The sequence below is a fragment of the Pongo abelii genome, chromosome 1 (assembly GCF_028885655.2).
Source record: "Pongo abelii isolate AG06213 chromosome 1, NHGRI_mPonAbe1-v2.0_pri, whole genome shotgun sequence".
Lineage (NCBI taxonomy): Eukaryota > Metazoa > Chordata > Mammalia > Primates > Hominidae > Pongo > Pongo abelii.
The window spans coordinates 84,095,754-84,117,541 of NC_071985.2; the positions used below are offsets into that span (position 1 = coordinate 84,095,754).

The 21,788-nt window shown below is 43.8% G+C and overlaps 1 protein-coding gene across 3 annotated transcripts in view; it reads left to right on the plus strand.

The window, feature by feature from the left end:
- Positions 1-21,788, plus strand: part of FAM78B (family with sequence similarity 78 member B) — a 105,398-nt gene that overhangs the window by 77,787 nt on the left and 5,823 nt on the right. For 2 of the 3 annotated variants that reach the window (XM_054526182.2, XM_054526184.2), the window contains exon 2: positions 13,920-14,848. In XM_054526182.2, coding sequence (XP_054382157.1) covers positions 13,920-14,442 — 523 coding nt within the window. In that variant the 3' untranslated portion in view covers positions 14,443-14,848. Of the gene's footprint in view, positions 1-13,919; positions 14,852-21,788 lie in introns of all 3 variants that reach the window. The other variant, XM_054526183.2, reaches the window with a different exon arrangement.

The window sequence follows — 21,788 nt, forward strand, 5'->3', positions numbered from 1 at the left end:
CGCAGGTGGCAAGCCTGACAAGCAGCAAGTCAGAGACATCCAGCAGGGCTCAAGAGCTGTAGTCCTTCCCCAGCTGCAGGTGTCACAGGAGACTCAATCAGGAGGAGCTAGAACCCTGATAGGAGAGTAGATGTGGACCCAGGTGCAGGAAAGCCACTCTGAATCCCTGGGAGCCTTAGAGCCTTACAGTGTGGTGCCCTGTATTCTGGGAGGAGCAACTCATCCCTTGGGAATAACCACTATATTTCTCTCTTCTGAACCCATAACTCTTCCCTTGTGGCCCTGAAAATCCCACTCGCCATCAGCACAAGGACTGAGGTCTTTGGTCAGAGATTATAGGAGCTGGACATATCCTTATCCATGAGGTTGTTTATTCTACTCTGTTTTATAGATGAGGAAATTGAAGGTGAAAGGGCTCACATTGGAGCCCAAAAGTCATCCCAGAAAGGGCATCTAGGATGGTAGCTTCCAGAGCAGATGTTTTTAGACTTGAGACCCTCACCAGATGAAATTATATGCAGAGAGAGAGAGAGAAAGAGAGGGAGTGTGTGTGTGTGTGTGTGTGTGTGGTTTCTACATCCTCTGTGTTATCCACAAAGTCTAACACAATGTTAAGAACAAAGTAGGTGCTCTTTGTGAAAAGAATACTGTCTGTGGATGTGCGTCTTTCTTGGTGCATGCCATGAATGAGTCATTTCTCTACTTCAGTGTCCTTATTATGTCAATAAAGTGTGGTCGTCTACCTTCCTGTTACCTTGTCAGGATGGAAGGCAAATACTCAGTTCCTACTTGCATAAAGGGAGGAAATGAGTCCTACCCTTTAAGGAAGCTCAGGTCCCAGCCAGCCAACATCCTTTTTGAATGAGCAATACCCATAATAATAGTTCTCATTTGTGACCTGTTATGTGCCAGGCAGGCATGATATAGATTAGTTTTCATAGGGTTCTCATTAAAAAAAAAAAAAAAAATAGGCTGGGTGCGTGGCTCACGCCTGTAATCCCAGCACTTTGGGAGGCCAAGGCGGACGGATCATGAGGTCAAGAGATCAAGACCATCCTGGCCAACATGGTGAAACCCGTCTCTACTAAAACTACAAAAATCAGCTGGGCGTGGTGGCACACGCGTGTACTCCTAGCTACTTGGGAGGCTGAGGCAGGAGAAGCACTTGAACCCAAGAGGCCGAGGTTGCAGTGAGCTCAGATCGCGCCACCGCACTCCAGCCTGGGTGACAGAGCGAAACTCCATTTCAAAAAAAAAAAAAGGAAAAACCTACAGGGTAGGTTTTGTTATTAACCCCATTCACATAAGAAATGAAAGCCCAAAGAGGCTTAGTGATTTGTCCAAGGCCACATGGTAGCGGGTGGTAACATCCAGATTTGCATGCAGGTCTTGGGAGTCCCACCCCGCACTCTTCCCCTACCCCTTCTCTCTCTTTCCCCGAAATGCTTCATATTCATTCTATGTAATTCTGTGAGGTAACTCATTCCTTTTTATTACAGAATAAAGACAAATTAATTTTTTTAATGAGAATATTCACAAAATAAAGAGAAAACTCCTATCGTCCCAGAACTATAGATAAGCACTTTTCACATTTTGGTGTATCCACCCAATAATGTCTTTTCTCAGGTTAACTAAGGTTTGCCTATAATAGCAGAATTCCAAAATAAGAAGGAAAAAACACACATCCACTCCCCATCTCCTCTACCTGCCATTTGTCTGGCTTCAAGGGCTGGGAGTAGAGGATACAGTCTACTGCCATGGGCTGGATTGAATGTGTGTTGCATCCCCATGCCCCTCAATGCCACCACCCAGCCCCTACATCCTCTCCCAGCTTAGCTGGGTGCCTATTTAATGCAAGCTGTCAAAGGAAGGGCACTCAGTACCTTGCCAGGAGCCCTAGGGACACTCGTTCCAATGTATCTGCATTCAGTCCCTTCCCATCCCTTCGGCTGTCACGTGGGACTCTCCCCTAGACTCCAGAAGAGCCTTCCCCATCTTACTCCCTCTGCAGCTCCCTTGAACTCACCTCACAGCCAGCCCTGCCTGCTCTTCCAGAAACACTTGCCCCATTCATTGCGCTGCTTGAAGGAAGCACCTGTTCTGGGCTCTTCTGGAGGTACTGAAGATGCAGCAAAGCCTGTCCTCAGGACGCACGCAGTCTAGTGGAAAACTGGCAGAGATACAAGCAAATCAGCACACTGAAATGCATATGCAATTGGAAGCCACTCTCAGAAGGTGACCTGGAGCTGGAAGTTGAGGATGAAAGGGAACCAAGGGTGGTGGCTTATGCCCATAATCCCAACACTTTGGGGGGGTTGAGGGAGGAAGATCATTTGAGCCTAGGAGTTCAAGACCAGCCTGGGAAAGGTAGTGAGACCCCATCTCTATTTTCAGAAAAAGAAAAGGAGTCCAGGATGTAAAGAACTGAAAGAAAATGGTCCTGGGCAAAGGGAACAGCAAATCCAAAGGCCCAGCAAGTCCAGTGGGAGGAAGCTTATCTTGTTGAAAAATGAGAAAAGTTGAAGTTGCTGAAGTCTAGAGAGCCAGGAGAGGGAGGGGGTGAGGATGAATGAGGCTGGAGAACTGGTGGGGCAAATAAGGAAACATGGACATTTGAGTGCAGTAGAAAACCATCGTAGGGTTTTTCAGAGATGAGACATGGCCTGATGTACATTTTATAAAAATCACATTCGTGGCTTGCAGGGGCAGCACAAGCTTGGAAGCAGCGTCCCAGTGAGGAGAGGACCTGCATGGTCCCGGATAGAGGAGAAATGGCTTGGAGCAGGGTGGTGGCCATGGGGTTAGAGAGAAGAGACAAATTCTGGGCATATTGTAGAGGCATAGTGGAGAAACATGTTGGTCTAAGAGCAGGTGAGGATTGGGGCATGGTGAGGGACAGGCAGGTCTCCGTGCTCGCCACCTGGAATGCCGCTCACATCGATTCCCCCTCATCTTCTGGGGTCCCACTGCAGCCCCATTTCCCCTAAGAGGGCTGCTGACCTCTACCTCCAGCCCCAGTTTCCTCTGCTTCCTCTTGGCACCCCCAGAGCCTGGCGTAAGCAGGGCCTTACTCCTGAGGGAAGGCATCTGACCTATCACCTTGGGTGGGCTGTGACCTCCTTCAGGATGGAGAACAAACGCCACTGGGCCTGGCACAAGTCCCAGTGACTGGTAGGGAGCCAAAAGGGCTTGCTGTGTGGCCAGAGGACACGACCCTTGTAAGGGACACAGCCTGGGCCTGCACGGCGCTCTGCAGGCGTTAGAGAACACTGCTTCTCTGTGTGGGATGAGGCGCTTTGCTCCAAGAAACTCAGAATTGGAGTCGGAAGTCAAACATTTTCAGATGTGACCTAGAAAACTGGCCAACGACCCCAGACCTCAGGGCTGTCAAATTGAAACAAGTCAGCAGAGGACTCTGAGAACCCAGCTGGGGCAACTTAGAGGACACAAGGTGACCTGACCTCCACGTGGTGAAGGTTAAATACACAGTGAGAAGATGTCTCCAATGCTAGAAGAACTCACTCTAAACAGAACACAAGAGTGGTAACAAACATGAAGCTTGTCTCCGCACTGATGACTCTTGAAAAACACTGCAAATGATATTTTCTGCAATAGGAAAAATGCCTCCCTGTGCGCCAAAAAGAAAAGGATGTGGTCAGAAAGGAAGTGGGCGGAGGGGAAAGTGGGAGGGGAGTATTTACAGGCTGCTTGGAGTCTGATATAAACAGTGCAGAATGAGGAAAATCCTAATTTTAACACTTACTCTGTAATCATGGTTGCAAAGCATCTGAGAATCAGGACCTCTGCCAGAGCCAGGGCTGGAAAGTGGTCTCAGGGGCCAGGTAGCTGCCCAGGTGACAGGCGCCTGGCCTGGCTCCCCTCTGGCCCCAGCCCTGTGCCAGCTCCACCTCCGTGCCTCCTCTCTCTTCACTGTCCCACCATGCACTGTTATTTCCAGCTCCTCCTGAGGAGGGGTTGGGAGGAGAAAGTTGCTGCAAAGTCAGCAATGACACGGAACATGAGACTCACGTGACTGGAAGCACATTGCTCTCCTTCACGTTAGATGGAGGGAAGCCTCAATGCTCAGGGCGTGGTGTTCTCTTTAACTAAACTTTCCACATACCCAAATAGTAGAACCTTAGGTTCCAGCCATGAAGATGAAGAGAAAAGGCAGAAGCCTCTTTTCCCACCCTGTAAGTGCAGTAAAGTTAACGCAGCAGTCAGGATTCCTTTAAAGAGTAGGCTGAACATAGCGGTTAGACCACAAACTCTCAGGACAGTGCCTGGCATTCAGGTTAAGTGTGAGCTATGATCAAGATGATGTTATCAGAACTATTAATATCCTCAGCTTTAGAGCCAGAGCCTGTCTTGGAGATCCCCTGCTGTGCCTACGTAAACACTTTAGTTGATTAATTTTTCGAGATGTGGTGGTGGGTAGCTGAGGAGGAACCTGGGTGGCCAAAGAGAAGGCATTGCGGGGAGGAAGAGGGGTCGTTTAGCAATTGTTCCAAAAATGTTTGAATATTTTAACAACTGGCATGGTCATAGCAGTGTGTATCAGCTAATCTCATTCATGACTTTTATTATTTTTCAGAGCTTTTGGACTCTTAATTTTGTACTAGGGAGGCATCATGAGAAAGCATGTGTTTTGAATCAGTCCTTGGGTTCACAGCTTGATTCCACCCCTCACTGGCGGAAAGATCTTGAACAAGTTCCCTACTGCATAATGGAAAATAGAAAGATGCCCACCTCATGCAATTGATGTACAGAGTAGATGTGATACTGGTTGTAAGGGTGCTTTGTGCATGTTAAGACTAAACAAGCAGCAGTGAAACCACACATAACAAAAGGAAAATATTCCGGATTGGAACTGTCCTGGGTTCCGAACTGTGCATCTAGATCTCCCAGCTCTGTCCATCCCTAACATTTGAGGCTTCAGAGTACGAATACAAAGGCCTGGGTGCCATGTTTCTCAATATTTATAAGTTATAGGTCAGACTAACAGAGGGCTGAATCAAGTAAGTTCTGTCCTCCTACCTAGACAAGTATACCTTTGTAAAAACCTGAAGGCTATGTTCAAATTTAGGATTCTTGGACTCCTCAAAGTTTTGTGCCAGAACCTAGCAGCATAGGAACAAGTGACCCTCAGCCCCTAGCTCCACCTACTTCCCCTCCCACCCCTGGCTCTGTACCACATTGAAAAAGATGGTCCAACACACATATGCATGTGGGTACCCAACACATGGTCCCAAACTCCATGCATACCCCCAACAAACAGCCACCCTCTGGCCCACCCCTTGGGCCCAAAAGTGCATACACAGTGGAGTGGACTGCCCTTGGAAAGACAGGACAGGGAAAAGGCCTGAATAGACTCTGGAGGTATGTTTAGGGACATTTGGGCTGGAAATACTGAGATCCTAGGTACCCAGAGAGTGTTCTCGAAGGAGGGGCACATCCTTTCAGCCCCACAGACTTCTTACCCAGTGTGAAAGAGCATGCCCAGAAGATACCAGAGTGGGTCTCTTAAAAGGGTAAGGCCAGCCAGACACAGTGGTTCCTGCCTGTAATCCCAGCAACTTGGGGGGCGGAGGCAGGAGAATCCCTGGAGGCCAGGAAGTCGAGACCAACCTGGGTAACATAGCAAGACTCCATCTCTTTTAAAATGTTTTAAAATTAGCTGGGCATGGTGGAGCATGCCTGTAGTCCCAGCTACTCCAGAGTCTGAGGTGGGAGCATCACTTGAGCCCAGGAGTTCAAGGCTGCAGTGAGCTATGATTGTGCCACTGTGCTTTAGCCTGGGTGACAGAGTGAGACCCCATCTCTAAAGAAAAAAAAAAAAACATGTAAGGCCAGGCCAGGGCTCCTCTCACCTGGATCTAAGGGTAGTACTGCCCCAGATTTCAAAGCCTGCCCTAGAAGCTCTCCAGGCTTGAAACCATCAGTCCTCCATGTGTGGTTCCCCCTGACTCCTAACCCACACCGCATCGGGGGACATTAGTATCAGTAGAGTCCCTGCACAACTGCCCACTCCCTGCCTCCAAGAATGTTGCTGCCAGCCTCTCCCCAGACTCCCCAATGACTGCAGGGCTTCAGGGGGAGCAAAGTGGAGTTCTTTTCAGAGAAGTTGCTCTGCCCCTCAAAGGCAGTGGGAGAATTTGTTGGGTCTGAGTGGAGTCTTGACCTTAACCCATGGACTGCTTATTTGAATGAAATGCTTAATATGATGTTTGATTGAGATTTGCCTCTTTCTTCTAAAAATGGGATGCAGAAAGCATGAAGGTTGCCGTAATCGATGTTTTCATTATTAGGCCCACTGGCAAGTCCATTAGCTGTGAGCTTTGGGTCAATGGCTGATTGTCTAAAGCAAAAACACTGTTTATCACAGTGAGGAGGAGGGTTGTAGGAGAAGGAAGGGAATTAGATAATAACTAATATTGACGGCCAGGTGCGGTGGCTCACACCTGTAATCCCAGCACTTCGGGAGGCTGAGGCAGGCGGATCACCAGCTCAGGAGATGAGACCATCCTGGCTAACATGGTGAAACCCTGTCTCTACTAAAAATACAAAAATTAGTTGGGTGTGGTGGCACACGCCTGTAGTCCCAGCTACTCGGGAGTCTGAGGCAGAAGAATTGCTTGAACCCAAGAGGCGGAGGTTGCAGTGTGCCAAGATCACACCGCTGCACTCCAGCCTGGAAACGGAGCGAGACTCCATCTCAAAAATATATGTAGATATATTTTATTATTTATATATATTATATAATTATATATAATATATATAAATATAGTTATATATATTTATATATTATATATTTATATAACATAAAATATATTTATATATTTTATAATATATAAATATATTTTATATATTATATAAATATATAATATATAAATTATAAATATATATTTATATATAAATATATATTATATATTTACATATCTATATATAATATATATTATATATAAATATATAATATATTTACATATTTATATATAATATATAATATATAAATATATATTATATATTTACATATTTTTATATATAATATATAATTATATGTATTATATATAATTATATATAAATATATAATTATATGTAATATATATATAAATTATATATAGAGAGAGAGAGACATTGTGTATTGTAGTTTACAAAGCATTTGCTCCTACATCATCACTTCATTTCATTTCTGTAATAGTTCTGCGATGTAGGGAGACCTGGAGTTATTTTTCTTCCTGTTTTACACATGAAAGTATTTAGCTGTGCTAAGTACTTCCCATTCATTATCTCATTTAATTCTCACACCAAATACATCAAGTAAGTACCGTTATTATCTTTATTCCTTATTTCTTAGATGAGGAAACAGGTACAGAAAGTTCACACTCTAGTAAGTAGTAGCACTAGGTTTACAGGCCTAAGCAGTCTGGCTCCAGAATGCTGCTTTCAGCCATGATGCTGGACCAGCTCTCTACTTCATCTCTCTTCTCCCCTTCGTTGCCCAACTTCTTCTCGTTTTTTTCTTGTGCTTGTTAATTCCCTTGCAGAATGGCTTCCACCAGCATATCTTTACTGCTGTCTTGAGAATTAACAAGTTGAATGGCTTTTTCTCGTCAATTTCTGTGGCTTTTGACACTGCTGACTCACTGAAATTCTCAACTGTGGAAATTAGTTCTCCTTTTTTGCTGGCTATTCCTTTGCTTTTTATACTCTTCTTTGTCTCTGGCCATGTGACAGGTCTGTCATCCTCAAAGAGCTCACCCAGCACCTGATCCTTTCCATGCAGATGGTTGCCAAATTTACATCCTTAGCCCTGACTGTCTTCTAAGCTCTGGACCCAACTTTGCAATTAACTCAGACACAGTGTCCGCCTATTTAGTCAATTCCACAAATGCAGCAGTGTCCAAATTGAAATTCATGGTCTCCACTCATCTTTCACTTCAGATCAATTTGATATTTATTCAACAAATGATTTTGAACTCCTATTTTCCCAGCACTGTTCTAGGTACTGGAGATATAGCAGTGAATAAAATATATAAAAATCCTTGCCTTCTTAGGGATTATATTTGGAGAGTGGGATGAGGGGAGACAGACCGTTAGCAAAATAAGTAAGTTATAGTGTATTAGAAGGTGCTGTGGAGAAAAAATAAAGCAGAGATGTGGGATGGGCAGCACTGGGGCAGGAGGTTGCAATTTTAAATATGGTTGTTAGGAAAGATTGCAGTGAGAACGTAGTATTTGGGCCAAGAATAAGGGAGGCAAGGGAGCAAGCCTTTCAGATATCCAAAGGAATATTGTTCTAGGCGAAATGAACAGTAAGTGCAAAGACCCTCAGGTGGGAGTTTATTTGGCATGTTCAATGAACAGCACAGAGGCCAGAATGGGCAAGAGGGAGAGAAAAGGAGATACAATCAGAGAGGAAATAGGGAACCGGATCATGTAGGGCCACATAAGCCATTTTAAGTAGCTGAGCTTTTCCTGAGTGCTTTAGGAGGCATGGAAACATTTTGAGCAAGAAAGTGACACGATTTTACAAATATTTAACAAGATCACTGTGGCTGCCATGTTGACAATAGAACAGGGACACAAAGTTGAATAATTAGCAAGGAGACCAGTTAGAAGGCCACTGCATTAATCTAAGAGAAACAACTCTAGCTTGGACCCGTGTCATGGTGACGGGGGTAGTGGAAAGGAGTTGAATTCTAGATATATTTTGATCGCATCCACAGGATTTGTTGATAGGTAGCATGTGGAATGTGAGAGAGTGTCCAAGAGTGACTCCAAAGTTTTTGGCAAGTGGGCAGGTGAATATATGGATTTGGAGCTCAAGGGAGCAATCCAGCCTAGAGATACAAATTTGGAAGTTGTCACAGTGCAGATGGTACTTAAAATCATGAGACCAGATGAGATCACCAAGGAAATGCAAATAGATAGAAAAGAGAAGAAGACCAAAGCCTAAGCCCTGGGGCCCTCCAATGTTAAAAGGTTGAAAGATGAGGCAGAACTAGCAAAGGACACTGAGAAAGAAATAATGAGATATAAAGAGAAACAAGATTAGTAAGTATGCATCATGTGCCAGACACCATGCTCCAGACAAAGGATGCAAAGACAAACACAACCCCATCCTCACCATCCTCATGCTGTAATGCAGCAGTCAGGTACTACACCTTGAAATACCATTGTGATTGGTTCAGGGTTAGGTGTAAAATGTCAGGGACAGTGAGACCACAAGCTTGTTACTTCTGTGAATGATTACACACACACACACAGTCAGCCATACTTGCCTCTTCTGAGTGATCTTTTTATTTATTCTTTTGTTTCTAACAGGCAATTGGTTACCAAGCCTTGGAGAATCTACCTTGGTAATATCTCTTATATGTGACACTTCCTGTCCATTTTCTCAGCCACCACTCTAGATGAAGCCCTCATTAAAGATCACCTGCAGTGTTGCAGAAGCTCCTAAACATCCTCGTTCCCTCCCTTTAACCCTCTAATCCTACTTTTTTCATTACTTTTCTTCCTCGCAGTTAACTTTCCTGAGCAAAAGTCTCACCACCTCTAGGATGCAGCTCAGGTGCCTAAACCCATTATTGAAGGTGCTCCACAAACCGATACTACCCTGCCCCACCAGCAGTGTCTTCACTCTTCCCAGTGTTCTCTGTTTCCTGGACACTCCACATCCATGCTTGGTATCACACTTTAGCCTGTGACACAGACTCCCACCTGGAATGCCTGTCTCCATTCCAAAGTGTTCATATGCCATTTCCTTCACAAAGCTTTTCCCCTGCTGTAGCCTGCATGGTTGTCCATGTCTCCGAATTGCTGTATCACTTGGAGTCTCTGACACTCATTTTTGTATGTAGGTATATGATGGCACGAGTAGTCACTAAAATACATTCATATTCACTACTTCATTCAGTTTCGTTTAAATGTGCCTCCTCCTTTTAAGGATAAGCAACTTTCTGTGCAAAGCATGATACTATTCTAATAATAGATTCTAAATGAATAGATGTTAGATTTTTTTTAAAGGTGAGTAAATATATAAAGTATAAAACTGTAATAAAACACTTTGTTGTATACAAGTTCTACCAAGCTCCAGGAATATAGTCCTGAAAATAATTCAAATAAAGTATTTATTCTTTTAATAAATAGTTATTAAGTTTTATGTGCCAGCAATGTGCAAGACACTAATGATTCAAAAATAAGTCGTAATTCCAAGCCTCAAGAAACCTGTAATCTAATGAGAAAGACACATAGATCGTTATAATATAATCTGACACCTGTAGTTGTAGATATATCTATGGGTGCATGGAAGAGAAGGCTTCCTAGAGGAGGTGATACATGTGGTGATTCTCAGAGGATGAGTAGTTCGATACAGCGGAAATTGAATAGGAGGAGGAACAGCATAGGCAGAGGGCCCAGCGGTGGAGGTGAGAAAGGCATGGTGTGTGGAGATGGGTAGGCCAGATGATGGAGAGCCATGTATGTCCTGTTAAGGAACTTGAATTTTACCCTGTGGGTGATGCCAACAATGTCCATATAGAAAAGCCTTGGGAGGATTTTATGTATAGAAAGAGCATGATCAGATTTGCATGTTTGAACACTTGGACAACCTAAAAGATGGATTTGAGAGAGACCAGAGTTGGATGCAGAGAGACAAATTATGTGCCATTCCAGTAGACCAGGTAAGAGATGCTGAGGGCTTGGATTAAGTGAAGGCAGTAAGAGTTGGGTGGGGAAAAGGAGATAAATTCAAGCATCACTTATGGGGCAAAATTCACAGGATGCAGTGATACAGTCACTGTGGCAGCCTAGGGGAGGGTGTGTAAAGAGCCAAAGATGGCCCTTACTTCTGACCTTGAAGATTGGGTGAGCAGTGGGCCACCCCTTGCAGCAGAGACAGGGGAAGACGGCTTGGTTTATGGTGGAAATGATGAGTTCAGTTTGAGCCATATGGAGTTTGAAATGCCTCTGGCATTCCATTCAAAGTAATCCCCTTAAATGGTCATTGAGTGACTCAAATAGTGCTACTGTTCTTGGAACTTTTCAGAGACTTCTCAAAAAACCATTACCAAAGACATTTTATCAGCTACATAAACCAGTCATGCATTTTATAGACATAACTCTCTTTTTGGAAAAAAAAAAAAGAGAAAGAGAAAGGAAGGGAGCGAGAGAGAGAGGGAAGAAGGGAAGGTCACTGCCTTGGGGTGTACATTAGTATCTATTTTTCATAAAGGAAAAATTTGATATTTTTCAAATAGAAAGCAACTCCCTATTCACTAGACTTAAATCATAATGAATTTTGGCTGTTTCCAAAATCAAACCATCCCTTAATGATGTAGTCCTAATTCCCTAGGGCTATGGAAGAGAACATGCCTCTGACCTGAGGAATTCCCAAAAGCACAGTTGCAGAAGTAACAACAGTATGGATGGAACTGAAGTGTAGCCTCCAATGTCACTATTCCCAATGACTGACTACATGTGGCCAGATGTGTTTGTTCTGATGTGATGATTAAGAAGCCTGTTGTATTTCTCTGTTCCAGAAACTCCTCCAAGAAAAGGGTATTTTCCTTCCCTCCTGAGATAGCCACAAGAGTGTGTCTTTATTGTATTATCTCTGTTGTTGTTGTTGTTGTTTTTCAAAAAACCTGAGACAAAACTAAGTTTTATGATTTGTCTTACAAGGCTGACTTGCCCAGTGACCTGGCCCAAGTCTCTGCTCACACAGCTCTGGGCAGGAAGACGGGAGGCAAAAATATGAGAACTGTAAAGACTCTATAGACAAAGTCACTGAATCTACCAGCAAGATAGCCTGAAAAGGACAATGTTGTAACAGAATAAAATGTACATCCACTCAAAACCAAATTCCCCAGGCAATATGCCACAGTAAGCCCAGTGTGTAGGAGGGGAGAGCAAGAACAGTCTGCCACTGCTGGGAATACCTGCCCTCCAATTCTAAGAAGGAACTCAAAGGCCAGCAGGGACTGGTCACAACCAAAATGAAAAACAAGATTTAGGCAACACAGAAAATAGATGTATTGTGACTGAAGAATTGTCTTAGCCCTTTGCTTGGGGGCATGAAACTGACTCCAGTATGGTTATTTCATGAACCCAATGAGCAGATTGGGTCTCTGCCCAACCTCTGACCCACTCAAAGAACATGTACTCCCTTTTGTACAGTAAGAAATGGCATAGAATTACCTGGGAGCTACTACCCCCAGCTGCAAAAGCATATGTAGTAAAATGAGCTCTCTCTGACTTTCTGCATCAGGTCAATTCCTTACTTAGTGTCTGCCAACCATGATACACTGCAGTTATTCCCAGCAGTTACCAAGGGTATGACAAGAGAAAAGGCTCTTGCAGCTGTGGGGTCTCCTCCTCCCCAGGCAGCCAAGCCCTCCTTTCACTTCAGGCTGGGGCTGACTGGCCTAGGAGGTACTGTGGGGGGTCAGTAGGAGGCATTGGTTAGTGTCTCCATGTCCCCATGTGACAGTAAGGGTGCTGAGATGTTAATCAGCACTAGCTTGACAATGCAATTCCCTTTAAGACCACTTGTATAAAACCCTGCAGGATCTTCTGTCACTTCATAGGAGGAAGAACTTTATGTCAAACAAGACCACTACCTCTTAGCTGATGAATAAAGCAATCTCATTTCTTTAATTATTAAATTCTAGTGCATTATTACCAAGCACCATCCCTGGTACCCGGAGTGAAAATATGGAGAATGCATCAACAGACTCTGCTGACTAGACTTCTGCCCTTATTGTGGTCCAGTCCAGTTCTCCATGACTGGTCTTGGAGCTGCTAACTCATTAGACAGCCTGAGTCGTCTCCACTCTAACTCCCTCCAGTGCTGTGTAAGGGTACTTTGGGAGGCCGTGTGATACAGTGGCCAAAACCGGGGACTTTGAAGTCAGACAACTCTCAGCTTCACTTCTTGCAATCTTTAGGACCTTTGTCATGTACCTTAACATCTTTAAGCCTTCATTCCCTCGTGTGTAAAATGGAAATAAAAATTTATTTATCTTGTGGAGTATTTTGAATATTGACTGAGATAATGTACTTATCACAATGGTTGTAATAGAGTAACACTCAATAAGTATCAGCAATTATTATTAGCAACAGTCTACGGCAGGGGGTAGAGACATTGGTTCCTCCTCCTCCTGTACAAGGTCAGAGACAGCCAGGAGGAGTAGGTAGGTGCCAGAATGGGAAGTTTGCCAAACTAAGCTGTGAGGCTTCCAGGCTGGACTGGAAGGCAATTGGAGAGCAGTGCATTAGAGTGTATGCCAGCCTGTAGAACAACTTTCACTTTCAGTTGGTTTCCAGAAGATGACCATGATTTCCTCATGTTACCATTTTCTATGCCTAAGTGATGAATTGGCTGATGCCTAGAATTTAAACAACCCTCTTTGTTAAGTAGAAATTCTATTACTATGATTTCCTAAGAAATTAATATAACCTTTAACTTTGCCTCCTTTTGCCCTTCTTTCCACCAGATACTGCCTTCCAAGTACATCGAATTTCAACCATTATTTCTTCCCAAAAAGCAAACCTTATTCACACTCATATTTCCAAGAAAGTGGTTCTTGTAATGGAATTCCTCTAAACTGCTGATTACCATCATCTAACTAGTTGATGTCTCTTTGTGGTCTCACAACTGCCTTTTTGAGCTTCCTGTTCTCAATTGGGTCAGCCATGGTTGTATTTAACTTGTTTTGGCATGGCTTTGTTATTTTTACTTTGGTTTGTTCTCATTTAATCCTGAAACAGCACAGCATAGAACTTTTTGACCTGAATTCCCCCTGTGAACTTCCCATTTTGCCCAAGTTGACTATGTTAGTAAGCAGTGAGCACCTCTCCAGCTTTTGAAAAATTCATTCAGCCTCTTCTTTTCTTGTGCATGTCTTCTGCTTTGCCAGGTCAAGCTGGGAACTGCCTGACTTGAGGGAAGGGAGAGTAAAAGCCATCAGTGACTCAGATGGGGTGAGCTACCCTTGGTACGGGAACACCACAGAAACTGTGACCCTGGTTGGCCCCACCAACAAGATCTCCAGGTTCTCCGTCAGCATGAATGACAACTTCTACCCCAGTGTGACATGGGCAGTGCCTGTGAGCGACAGCAATGTGCCACTGCTCACAAGAATCAAGAGAGACCAAAGTTTCACGACCTGGCTGGTGGCCATGAACACCACCACAAAAGAGAAGATCATTCTGCAGACCATCAAGTGGAGGATGAGGGTGGACATTGAGGTGGACCCTCTTCAGCTCTTGGGGCAGCGGGCCCGGCTGGTGGGCAGGACTCAGCAGGAGCAGCCCCGGATCCTGAGCCGGATGGAACCCATCCCCCCTAATGCACTAGTGAAACCCAATGCCAATGATGCCCAGGTCCTCATGTGGAGGCCCAAGCGGGGGCCACCTCTGGTTGTGATCCCTCCTAAGTAGAAGCAGACTGGCCTGACTGTGTGTGGATCACACGCCTCTGAGACATGCAGTGAGGGTGCCAGGGGTGGCAGGAGCCAAACAGAGTTTCTGAGCCAAAGCAGACCTCTCGGTTTGCCAGCCTTTGCAGCCACTTTTGAAGAGTCGGGCTGCTCCTTGGGTGGTAGAACCATAATCCTTAGGAAAAATTCCTTCCTCTTAGGAATAAAGAAATCACTGATTTGACAGACTTGCTGTGATTACCATGCAAGTAGCCATATTTTGGAGCTGACCAGGATGATTCTTTTATCTGAACTATTGACCATTTCTTTCCTGTGAGATGCAGGGGATGGAAACGAAATTAAACAGTGCCTGTGGCAAATGCTGCTTCCCAACCAATTAGAAGTAGGAGTGAAAACATCCACACCAGGTGGTCGTAAGACAGACTCCTGCTGTCTGACTGGAGGGTGCTGGGGAAATGGGTGGTGAAAGAATGGGTGATGGGGAGAGGAAAGAATAAGGTTTTATGACACATTAATACTTCTGCATTTATTAGTTGATAATCAGATCGACACACTCACTGGAATGAATGCTTAGAAAACTAGACAAATAATGGTATTTGCTCCTTTCTGAGGGAGAAAGCCTCCTTGGAACTGTCCAAGGTGCTGATGTGAACTAACGGAAACACTTCATTAGTTCCATCTACCCACCTCTTTCCAAAAAGATTGCTTATTCAGAGTATTTTTAATCACAGTATTTGGCTTTGTAATTCCCGTATTCTGCAGTAGTTATGATATTTGGGGACCTGTCCATGTTTTAGTGAAATCCTAACTGTGATTTTGTTTACAGCTGCTTATTCTGTTCCCATGATTAGCCCTAAATTTATATTTAAAAAGTTATAGCATTGCTCACTAAATGAAGGTAATAAGCAGATGACAAACTCTGAATCAATAATAGTAAGAAAAATATTATGAAAAATAGACAATCATTAAGAAGATGAAAACCCTAATAGAAAAAATAGTAAGTTTGAACTGACAATTCAAAACTGAAAGAACAAATGCTCAATAGGTATGAAAAGTAATTAAAGATACAGAAGTTAAATGAAATAAGATTTTTTTCTGTGATTCTGGTGGCAAAGTGTTTGTATTTTGGTTTTTATAAATGCTAACCTGAATTGATGAGGTTACAATAAAAAGATAAACACACACACACACACACACACACACACACACACAAAAGTTATAAGCCATGAATCCATGTAAGATTTCAAGAACATTTCAGCAAATAAGAACAGCATTTTCATTCTATTTCTTTTGAGTTTCTGAATGATCTGAACATATAGAATGGACACATATATGCATAGACACACATACACACATGCACGCATGCATGCAAGGCATATAGCATAATTACTAGCATATTTGCCACCAGTGCCTACATATCTACCTGTAGCCTTTGTATGTACATACGCTGTATATTTTTATATATATTTATTTTAGCTCTATTTCACAGAAGTTCAAACTTGAACATTTGTGAGAAACTACTTCCTAAGGCTTAACTTTAGAGCTCTTTAAAGAAAATCTAAGCTACTCATGTTAAGTAAGCCTGTATTGCTAAGATTTAACCAGTAAAGATGAGAGGCCAGGTTTCCTTTAGTCAGGCCAATATAAAACTTCTTTTTGAGGGTTTCCAGTCTTTACAGTGAGGATTTTTGCAGTTCTAGCTTGAATCACCCTTCCTCCCCCACCTCACAAAAAGAGCTTTTCCCTTTATTCTCCATAATTCAACCATATATATGGTTGTATATATATATTTGCTTGTTCACCACCCCCTTCCATGCAAACTAATTATAAAACTTTCACATTGTCACTGTGGATTTAATAAGTAGACACTGCTAGCTTAATTTCAGAGGGAGAAAGTTGAAGTTCAAGGCAGTTTACAACCTCATGGTTGGCTCCAAAGAGCTGTCTTATACTAGAGTTTGTGGATAGAGAATAAAAAGCAGGAGGGTTTATTACTTTTATTAAAAATTCAATTTAGTCTAATTTATTTCAGATTCTAGTCCCAGGGGATGGTACTTACTTACGTAAGAGTGCTAACAGATCTACTCCAAATTATGTAGTGTTAACCTCACACCCCAACCATCAACTACTCTGTTATAGATTAGTTATTGATGGCAAGTTATTTATAACAACACATTAATAATACATCAGTGGCTCACAGAGGACCTGGAGACATTCATTTAGAAACAATACAGCTGTTACGTTTGGAATTCTCTGTCCCTTCCCATGTTTCCTTGTTTTATTTGGGAAAGGCAGCCCCAGAGAGCTCCATGGCTAAAATACAAAGCAGCTTATTTTCCATGCTGACACCACAGGCAGCACTCTCTCCCCCAGACTGAATTAGACTCCACCCCTATGGGATTCTGGGGAGTGGATACTGATCCTAGAATCTAATCCATGTGGCCCCACTTTAAGAAAACCTGGTATTTTAAACTCCAAAGTTGTAACAAACAACAGATTGATTAGACTTTACGTTACAAAATGCTATCCAAGATTTATGTTTGCAAATTCCCCTAGTGCATTAAAATAAGATACGACTTACACAACTATATTTACAAATAACTTTTTCAGAAGCATATCTGTATTTCTAAAGCAAGGTGTAGCATACTTAGCTAGACTTGTTTCCCATGAAAAATCACAGTTTTTCAGAGTTTTAAAAGAAATTACCCCCACAGCAGTTTTCTGGGAAGTTGTGTAATTACAAAATGAAAAAAATGGGAAAGTGCTTATGAAAGTTAAAAGCACTGTATACATTGTGATTATTGTTGTTGATACCATTGTGAACTCTACAGTTGGGTCTCTCAGCTCTGAAGTCAGCCTGGCAGAACGCTCTATTGCCCTTTAGCCAATTATTTTCAAGTTACTGTGTTTTACAAGGAAATGACCCCTTTTCTTCCTGTGATTTGTGGATCATTATCTTTCAGCTTAGTCAGGATATTGCCAAATGAAAGTCTCTTGTACAAGAGAGAATTAACCTTGAAATCTCTGTTGAGGTCATCTCTGCCCTCCCATCCAGCCCTCCTTCCCCTCAAAGTGCCTGAGCCTGACGCCAGATGCCATCAGTTTAAAGGGGCTCATTTAGTGCCTTGATTAAGTTTTAGTTGGGTGGTCTCAGGACTTAGACACACACAGAACACATGGCTTCTTGGTGCCACTAGAGTTTTGAATTCCATAGGAAAAAGCATTTCATCAGGTCTTAAGTTTTCTTAATCAAATCCTTTGAGATCTTTTAGTCCATGATCTCAAAGGAAATTGAGGCCTCATTAAATTAGGTCATCTATTCAGAATGGTATACCTAGCCAGCCGAAGAGCCAAGAGAAGGCCCCATCTCCCAAATTTCATCTCACAACATGGTCACACTTAGCTAGGACCCACAGCCTCTTGTCTCCAACCAAAACATTATCGTCATCCCTAATCCATTCACCCACAAACAAATGAGTCTAAAACAAGAGACAATTGGATCCATCCTTTAAAGAACAAGAGGAAATCCTTGTTACTATTATGTAAAAGAAAATTTGAATGTTCCAGATTCCCTTTATCTGTGACAGCTGTTTTGAGGTTGAACCCTTAATCTGGGCCCTTTGCTGCATGCAGTTTACATTCCTGGGTCGTTGCTGTAGCTCACATACCTAGCCAACTGAAGAGCCAAGCACATCTCCCGAATCTCATCTCACATGAGATGGGGGCACATGAGAAGGTTGGAGGCTAGTCCCCTACCCACCTCCCATTCCGTGGACCTTTTTACAACTTCCTGTTTCCTGGTGCTGGAATGATATTTCATAGGTCAAAAGCATGTACTAAGCAGCAATTCTGATCAGTAAAATAAAAGAACTACGATTTATAGAGTATTTTTACAAAAGCCTTCCACATGCATTTTCTCATCCCCAGTCTTATGAGTGTAATACTCATAAGGAGTATTATTATCCCCATTTTCAGATAATAAATTGAGACCAAAGAGGTTAAGTGGCATATCCATGAGTACACAAACAAAATGTCAGGAGCCAGGATTGAAATGGGGTCTTTTGTCTCCAACTTCCATGCCCTTCCACTATCCTGTTCTGCCTCTCCTGTTCATCCCTGCCTAGAGGGCACAAAAGAAAAGGAAGGAAAGGAGAAAGCTAGTCCCTTTCATCTACACTGTCATGTAGTCTCTCCCAATCTATTAAATGGACATACTAAACATACAAGAACAAACACTGCTTTCTTATGCAAAGAAACCCTTTGGGAGGTTATCCCAGAATATAATGCCTGACAGGGGCTGCAGTGTGGGTGAGCTAGCTGTCACTCAGCAGCTCTTAGCAGAGTACTTGGTAATTGGAGTAGGAAATCTGCTCTCCTGGCCTCAGAATCCCTTAAGCACCACAAGGCCAAAAAGGGGAAGGAAAGCATGCATTCTGCAACTGAGGTCCCAGCTGAACAAGGCCCTGCCACCCGCCATCCCTCAACACGGCAGCAGCAGCCTTTGGGGTGTGAGCAGTGGAAACAATGGCTTTCCAAGCCCTGGTTAGCACATTGAACGTGCTTGTTAGAACTGAGGGCACAATTAAACATTGCAAGAGCCGGCTCCCAACTGAGTCGCGAAGAAAGATGTAAACACACACACACACAGACCCACCACACTCACATACTCTTCAAACTGAAAAGAAAATTAATCAAAAACTCAATGAATGCCTGAACTCTATAATTAAGCCTAAATGATCCTTAGATAGAAAGGGAGCTGAGTGAGCAAGCTCTGTGCACACAGATATTTTTACCCCAGAGTCTTATTGCCATTAATTTCTTTTGAGATCTTGAGTACATCTGGTTCCAGTTTCCCTGGTAGGACATCTGCCTATGGAAGGCCATCAGAAGAGTTGCCAGTTCAGTGGCCAGAGGACAGTCAAGGTTATTTAGTCATTCCAAACACTCACAGGAACACATCTGGGGAAATGGAGTGTCATCCCCACCCAGGTCAGCGGTGCACCTGCCCATGACAGAGCCCATCACCAACCTTAGGGTCCTAAAATTCCCTTTATGTTTAAGTGCTTTACAGTTTATAAAGAGTTTTTCATTTCCTTTGTGTAGAACGGGAGGCATCTCTGTTCAAGATGGAAAGTCTTAGTATTGGCCTGATCTGTCATTGTTGTTATTAATAGTAACAACACCCATCTGATTAGTATGTTACAGTTTACATAGTACAGACACAAATATTTTGCCATTTTATCCTCAACAATCCTGTAATATTTTGGCATTATATCACCACTTTATAAGGAGGAATTTGAAGCAGAAAGTTCAAGTGACTTGTCCAAGGTCACAGTAAGTTAGTGGTGCACTAAGAACTTGAGCCCTCTGCACACAGATATTTTTACCCCAGACCTTTACTCCATTCTCACAGAACATTGTCTCCCTGGTTAAATGCAGGCACCCTCCTCTGCTTGTCCAGCCACTACTGTTTCTCAGGCAGGGCTGACTAGGAAAGAGTGCCCTAATTGATCTCTGGATGCACTTTAACCAGACAGAATAAGCTCCACTGAGGAGTCAGGGTTCAGGTGGCCCAGGCTGTGCCTTCAAGTGGTTTCTCTCCTATCCCACATTAGAAGGGAGGCCCACTTGGGTGCTCTGAGGTAGGAGGCCAGAACCTGGGACATCAGCATGACGTGAGATCTTGGAGGTCCTGCTGGTAGCTGGACTTGAACAAATCATTTAACTTTTCTGAGCCTTGGTTTCCTTCTCTGTTACCTGAGATGTTAATACAGCCCAGCCAACATCACTATCAGAAAGACAAAGTAGGACAATGTCTGAAAATAGTCCAAATTGCCTAATGTGCTGCCTCATGTAAGATATTGTGACGAGTAGAATCACAGGGCCTGAAGCTGATGGCAGGCCCTCTGGCCTCATCTACTTGGAAGCCCAAAACCATCTCAGGAGAACTCACTCTTCCTGCCAAGTGAGGCCTGGCCCCTGCGGAGAGTGGGTCCCATTTCCCCCAGCCACCTTGTTTGTTCAGGGAGGCCTGAACCCTGGTGGTCAAGGAAAGAAAGATTTTTGCATAGCACTCCAGGAAGCAGCTCTAGAAAGAATGTGTAGCTGGAACTCCAAGCGGCCTTTTGGAAAGGAAAGGAGGCTGGAATGTCAAGTCTAGGCCAGACTTGAAATCCCAGCCCAATTTGCCTAGTTTAAACCTAGAGAAGCCAGCCAGGAACAGCTGCATTTTTCCTGTTACGGGCTCAGACAAGAGATTCAGAGGAAAATAAATATATATTCAAAGTTTTATGTGGGTCTCTACACAGTTTTTGATGTCCCAGATCTTGGCTGGGACCCCACAGTTTAACAGTGTTATTTCAGATTTGGCCGTGTGGGTGCAAATAAAATGAAGAAATACTTCTTTGCACCCTATAGCCCCCAGGCTGTCTCACCACACTGGAGGCATATATGATGATGGCCTCTCTCTGCACCTGCCTGAGGCAGCCCCACTCCCCATGGTCCCACATGGACCAGCCACACAGTTCACCTCAGGGCTGCTTCCCAAGGGCTCCCTGTCCCCATACCCCAAACTGTGCCTCTCCCAGCTGGGCCTGGGAATGGCCCCTGAGAGAACCTAACCAGCTCTTCTCACCAGGACAAATGTGAAGCCAGGCTTCTGGGCAGCAAGCCATGTGGCCAAGCTTAGGAGCCCATCCTCTGCCTCCAGGCCCACATTTGTCCTTGGCTAACCCAGAAAACAGGTTGATCCTCAAAACAGCTGAGTGCTGGGTCAGAAATGCCCGGGAGAAGGGAAAACACATTAGAATTACAGCAATGATGGGAGAGGCCAGAGACACAGAGCACCACCCAGCGCCACATAGACCTTACTGGGGACTATGAGGAATACAGCCAGTGCCATGAAGTATTTGGATAGTGAGATCGCTGAGCCTAGGGCCAGCATTACTAGGAACAGAGAGGAAATATAAAGGAGGAGAGATTGTTTGCTTCATGCCAGTCCTGGGACTGGGTGAGCCAAGCAGGCACTAGGATCCAGAATATTTTTATTTTATTATTATTTTTTCACAGAGCTGGAGTCTTGCTATATTGTCCAGGCTGGTCTCATAAGATCCAGTGTTTAAGAAGGCACTCACTGTCAGGCCATGCACAGGCCTGGGAGTAAGTCCTTTCTTAAATACTGGATCCTGTACTCACCTGCCCCTGTGCAAGCGAGCCTCCAGTGTTTATCCTAGGCACCTGGCTTGCCTCCCCTAGTCCCAGCCCTGCTTCATGCCCACCTCCAGCTCACTCCTCTCTTCACAAGAAGATCGAGCAGGGAGGATGTTGCGGTATCTGAATACTTGTTCT